Source organism: Agrilus planipennis, unplaced genomic scaffold, assembly GCF_000699045.2.
Source record: "Agrilus planipennis isolate EAB-ADULT unplaced genomic scaffold, Apla_2.0 scaffold54, whole genome shotgun sequence".
NCBI classification, from domain to species: Eukaryota; Metazoa; Arthropoda; class Insecta; order Coleoptera; family Buprestidae; genus Agrilus; species Agrilus planipennis.
The window spans coordinates 1,323,503-1,328,863 of NW_020439000.1; the positions used below are offsets into that span (position 1 = coordinate 1,323,503).

The 5,361-nt window shown below is 30.3% G+C and overlaps 3 protein-coding genes across 4 annotated transcripts in view; 1 reads left to right on the plus strand and 2 right to left on the minus strand.

The window, feature by feature from the left end:
- The window catches only part of LOC112904822 (neuroligin 4-like), a 7,653-nt gene extending 6,718 nt beyond the window's left edge, over positions 1–935 (plus strand). Inside the window, exon 4 of the mRNA XM_025975842.1 lies at positions 930–935. Coding sequence (XP_025831627.1) covers positions 930–935 — 6 coding nt within the window. The remainder of the gene's footprint in view (positions 1–929) is intronic.
- On the minus strand, positions 23–3,551 carry LOC108739769. The gene is made up of 2 exons (XM_025975843.1): positions 3,548–3,551; positions 23–1,944 (listed from the first exon to the last, which is right to left on the minus strand). The coding sequence occupies exons 1-2, from the start codon at positions 3,549–3,551 to the stop codon at positions 1,199–1,201; spliced, it is 750 nt and encodes a 249-aa protein (XP_025831628.1). The 3' UTR covers positions 23–1,198.
- The window catches only part of LOC112904816 (protein tramtrack, alpha isoform-like), a 12,676-nt gene continuing 10,820 nt past the window's right edge, over positions 3,506–5,361 (minus strand). For both annotated transcript variants that reach the window (XM_025975818.1, XM_025975819.1), the window contains exon 3: positions 3,506–4,614. In XM_025975818.1, the coding sequence (XP_025831603.1) occupies positions 3,869–4,614 (746 nt within the window). In that variant the 3' untranslated portion in view covers positions 3,506–3,868. The remainder of the gene's footprint in view (positions 4,615–5,361) is intronic.

Here is a 5,361-nt window from a genome sequence, read left to right on the forward strand (position 1 = left end):
AGAAAACAAAAAATTGTATTTTTAATAAAATGTGTCCTATAACGTTGAGTAACAATAAATTTCTTTCAAAGATTGCGTTATGAACAAATAGGGCATTCTTAAAATGTCTTACCAAAAATATACCAGTTTATTCATAATTCATTCTAATCTTTGAATCTAGTGCATGATTAGCGACTAAATAACAATTAAATATAAAAATGCAAATTAAATTAAAACGCACTTACTATTTTATGCTGGTTTCAATAATTAGAGAATAATTTATTCATCTGCCCCTGCTTACAACAGGCAATGTTTGGTCGGTTGAATTAATTATTTTAGTCATTACTTAATTGTTACTTACTCAGTAATAACACACTGAACTAATTTATTTAAAAAATTCATTGCAAGTACTTAATATTTTAAAGAAATACATTGTAGGGTATATTACATGTAAAATCTTGATCCAACTGATACAATTCGTATCTTTTAGTTATGTGAATATTATTCACATGTGAGCAACAGTTTCAAAAATACTACCAAGTGCAAATCAATAAAGTGCAAAACTATGGGAAAAATTTGGCATCATAAATCACATTTTGTTCACTTTGAGCTACAACTTTAAGTCCCGAAAAAAGAATAGACAAAGAAATCATAGTAAAGATGTACACTTACTTATGGTTTCGCTGTTAATAATAGTACAAAAATTAAAACATTATGTAAGGATTATCAACATTTACGTTTAAGTTCTTAAAAATGTCCGAAATGCGTAGTTTTAGTTTCAATAAAATACTTTTTGTTCAGTTTCCATTATGAGGTAAAGTAAAATTATATCAAAACTGAAATAACATTATACTACCACAATGCTTATATCCTTCGAAATTATTAATAAATGTATCACCCATTGTATCCTAGGCTACGTTTCCAAATTCTTATAAATCCAAAATTTCTAGTACTAAAACTACATCAATCAAGGAACAAGAGTTATTATCAAGTACCTCTAAAATACAAAAAAATTTAAACATCTCTTCCCAAAATAATCGTTGATTATTTTTTCCAAAACCATAAATCTCTCCGAAAAACATTTAAAAAACAAGGAATCACGAATCAGCAACAAAATATTATACTTACAAGAAACTAGATCATCCCCCTTTACACGAGATAAAAAATAAAACAAAAAAGAGGTACTTGAATGGATTAATAAAAAAATTCTGATTCTAAATTATGTACAAGAATTCATCATAACAGTAGATCTTCTACTGTACCCTCTCCTAGTAATGGTTGTTCCTTGAGCTTCGCATTCTTTTCTTACCCTGTCTATTATATCCGCAACTAGTTTCTCTTCCTTTTCTCTCTGTTCTTCCCAATTCACAGGCTTAACTTCCTTCTTATACTTAACGGTTTTAGGACCGTCTGAAGGCGTTTCCACTACTTCTTCCTTAATAACAACGTTCGTATCATCATGGGACTCTACATCATCCGCGTGCCTCGCCCCCACGTGTCCCATAAAGCCTTTTCGACTTTTAAAAAATACATTGCAACGAACGCACTTAAACAACGGAGCAGGATTCAATAAATTATTCACATGTAACTTGTACTTATGCCGATACCAGTGAGTTCTACTGGCCAATACTTCGCCACACAATTTGCACGTTACACTACCGTCGTCTCTGATCATGTACTCTAAGAGTTCGCTTTTCTTCTTTTCGTACGATAAATTGTTATCCTGAGTAGAAGTGGCATTTTCTTCGTTATCAGTAAGGAAATGGACTCCTGCCACTGTTTCTACAGTCACTTCTTCTTCACTACTGCTTTCTCCATGAGCTGATTCCTGTTTAATAGCAGGAATTATTGCTGTGTGTTGTGTGCCCTGCGAAGAACTTTGATTTAGAAAATGTGATGGTATAATCTCGATCGTTACAGAAGACGACAGTTGATCAAGTTGTTCATTCTCCATTAATTCAGGATCTAAAACAAATTGATGAACATATATTTTTCTACACTATTCAATAAATTGATTCCTCTCTCAAATTGCAAAACATTTACTGTTTTGAATATTCTTTTTATCAGAGGTATATTAAAAATAAATTTATTAATAACTAAGAAATCACTTTGGTGTTTTCAAACAGTTAATTTAGGCTGCGAAAGGTATAATGCGTAGAGCAAGCAAACAAAAGGAACTATGAAAGTCAATACGAAAAAGTAGATAGAATGATAGTACACATTTTAAAACATGTAGGGATATTTAAGCAAATAAGAGACAGAAACAGGAGTAATGAGGGGCAAAGGAAGACCACTAAACTACCTTCCTAAATATAGAAATAGTTATGAAGTTGCGATAGATCGACTTTTTCAGTTGATATTAAAAATTTTCCCTTTAAATAGCTTAATTTAAACTCCAACATGATAGCAACCAAAAACCAATTACTATATACATTCATTTTCAAAAAATTGTCTGACTATTTACCTATAAATCTTTTAGGATAAAAAACTTTACAGCTTAAATGTAAATATTTCTGAACTGTTTTATTATTGCATATAATTCAAGAAAAAACGAATATGAGTTAGAGGTAGCTTTTATTAATAAATGAAAAATACAATAAACATAAACAATTTCCACTTTTCTGATTATTACTATCTGCATAATAAACTTTGTGAACTGAAGAAACTAAAGTAAATATTTAAATATTATATTTATTATAAATCGTTTATAAATCTGCACCACTGAATCTAAAACAACTAATGACAACATAAATAAAATTATGGAAAATAAAAAAACAAGTTTACTTAAAAAAAAAGAGGGAGGCACAAAAACGATAAGAAAACGAGTTACATAGCTATGAAATATTATAATCGATTAATTTTACTATATTATCGAAATTTAAAGCGCTCTTTTCGTCAATTTGTTATCGATAGATCTGGAAAATACTACAAAATAAAGTAACAAAGAAAACTAACATATACATAGCATTTAACTATATTTATACTATATGTATTGCAATCAGTGAAAAAAACTAACAACTAACCTTTCAGACATGCTATACTTTTACAGTTTCAAACATATATATCTATATACTAGTGTGCGCGTAAGATCTCAGAATTTTCAAATTTATTAATTGTAATTTGTTAAATGAAAAGGTCTGAACTTTGATGTTCTTGCACACCACTTAATTATTTGAAAATAATACAACGACCCGGAGTATCAAGTGCTGTATCGCTTAAAAAAGGTTAGACATGTTAGTAATAGAATCTAGTAATAACAAACATCTAAAATTAATTGCACTTAGATTAAACCTTACTTTAGTAAGGTCGTTCTGCTCCCTTTTCAACGTGCAGTACAGACCTAATGTGGAAGAACTGCGACAAATGGCTAAAAACCAGCCTTTTCAAACGGCAGAAAAAAAATAAAAAATTATAATGAACGAGGAGACGGAAAACTAAAGAGACTATCACACAGAATTTCTATGCTATTGCATTTTACAATAATTAATATTAAAATTATATCAAAACTGAAATAACATTATACTACCACAATGCTTATATCCTTCGAAATTATTAATAAATGTATCACCCATTGTATCCTAGGCTACGTTTCCAAATTCTTATAAATCCAAAATTTCTAGTACTAAAACTACATCAATCAAGGAACAAGAGTTATTATCAAGTACCTCTAAAATACAAAAAAATTTAAACATCTCTTCCCAAAATAATCGTTGATTATTTTTTCCAAAACCATAAATCTCTCCGAAAAACATTTAAAAAACAAGGAATCACGAATCAGCAACAAAATATTATACTTACAAGAAACTAGATCATCCCCCTTTACACGAGATAAAAAATAAAACAAAAAAGAGGTACTTGAATGGATTAATAAAAAAATTCTGATTCTAAATTATGTACAAGAATTCATCATAACAGTAGATCTTCTACTGTACCCTCTCCTAGTAATGGTTGTTCCTTGAGCTTCGCATTCTTTTCTTACCCTGTCTATTATATCCGCAACTAGTTTCTCTTCCTTTTCTCTCTGTTCTTCCCAATTCACAGGCTTAACTTCCTTCTTATACTTAACGGTTTTAGGACCGTCTGAAGGCGTTTCCACTACTTCTTCCTTAATAACAACGTTCGTATCATCATGGGACTCTACATCATCCGCGTGCCTCGCCCCCACGTGTCCCATAAAGCCTTTTCGACTTTTAAAAAATACATTGCAACGAACGCACTTAAACAACGGAGCAGGATTCAATAAATTATTCACATGTAACTTGTACTTATGCCGATACCAGTGAGTTCTACTGGCCAATACTTCGCCACACAATTTGCACGTTACACTACCGTCGTCTCTGATCATGTACTCTAAGAGTTCGCTTTTCTTCTTTTCGTACGATAAATTGTTATCCTGAGTAGAAGTGGCATTTTCTTCGTTATCAGTAAGGAAATGGACTCCTGCCACTGTTTCTACAGTCACTTCTTCTTCACTACTGCTTTCTCCATGAGCTGATTCCTGTTTAATAGCAGGAATTATTGCTGTGTGTTGTGTGCCCTGCGAAGAACTTTGATTTAGAAAATGTGATGGTATAATCTCGATCGTTACAGAAGACGACAGTTGATCAAGTTGTTCATTCTCCATTAATTCAGGATCTAAAACAAATTGATGAACATATATTTTTCTACACTATTCAATAAATTGATTCCTCTCTCAAATTGCAAAACATTTACTGTTTTGAATATTCTTTTTATCAGAGGTATATTAAAAATAAATTTATTAATAACTAAGAAATCACTTTGGTGTTTTCAAACAGTTAATTTAGGCTGCGAAAGGTATAATGCGTAGAGCAAGCAAACAAAAGGAACTATGAAAGTCAATACGAAAAAGTAGATAGAATGATAGTACACATTTTAAAACATGTAGGGATATTTAAGCAAATAAGAGACAGAAACAGGAGTAATGAGGGGCAAAGGAAGACCACTAAACTACCTTCCTAAATATAGAAATAGTTATGAAGTTGCGATAGATCGACTTTTTCAGTTGATATTAAAAATTTTCCCTTTAAATAGCTTAATTTAAACTCCAACATGATAGCAACCAAAAACCAATTACTATATACATTCATTTTCAAAAAATTGTCTGACTATTTACCTATAAATCTTTTAGGATAAAAAACTTTACAGCTTAAATGTAAATATTTCTGAACTGTTTTATTATTGCATATAATTCAAGAAAAAACGAATATGAGTTAGAGGTAGCTTTTATTAATAAATGAAAAATACAATAAACATAAACAATTTCCACTTTTCTGATTATTACTATCTGCATAATAAACTTTGTGAACTGAAGAAACTAAAGTAAATATTTAAATATTATATTTATTATAAATCGTTTATAAA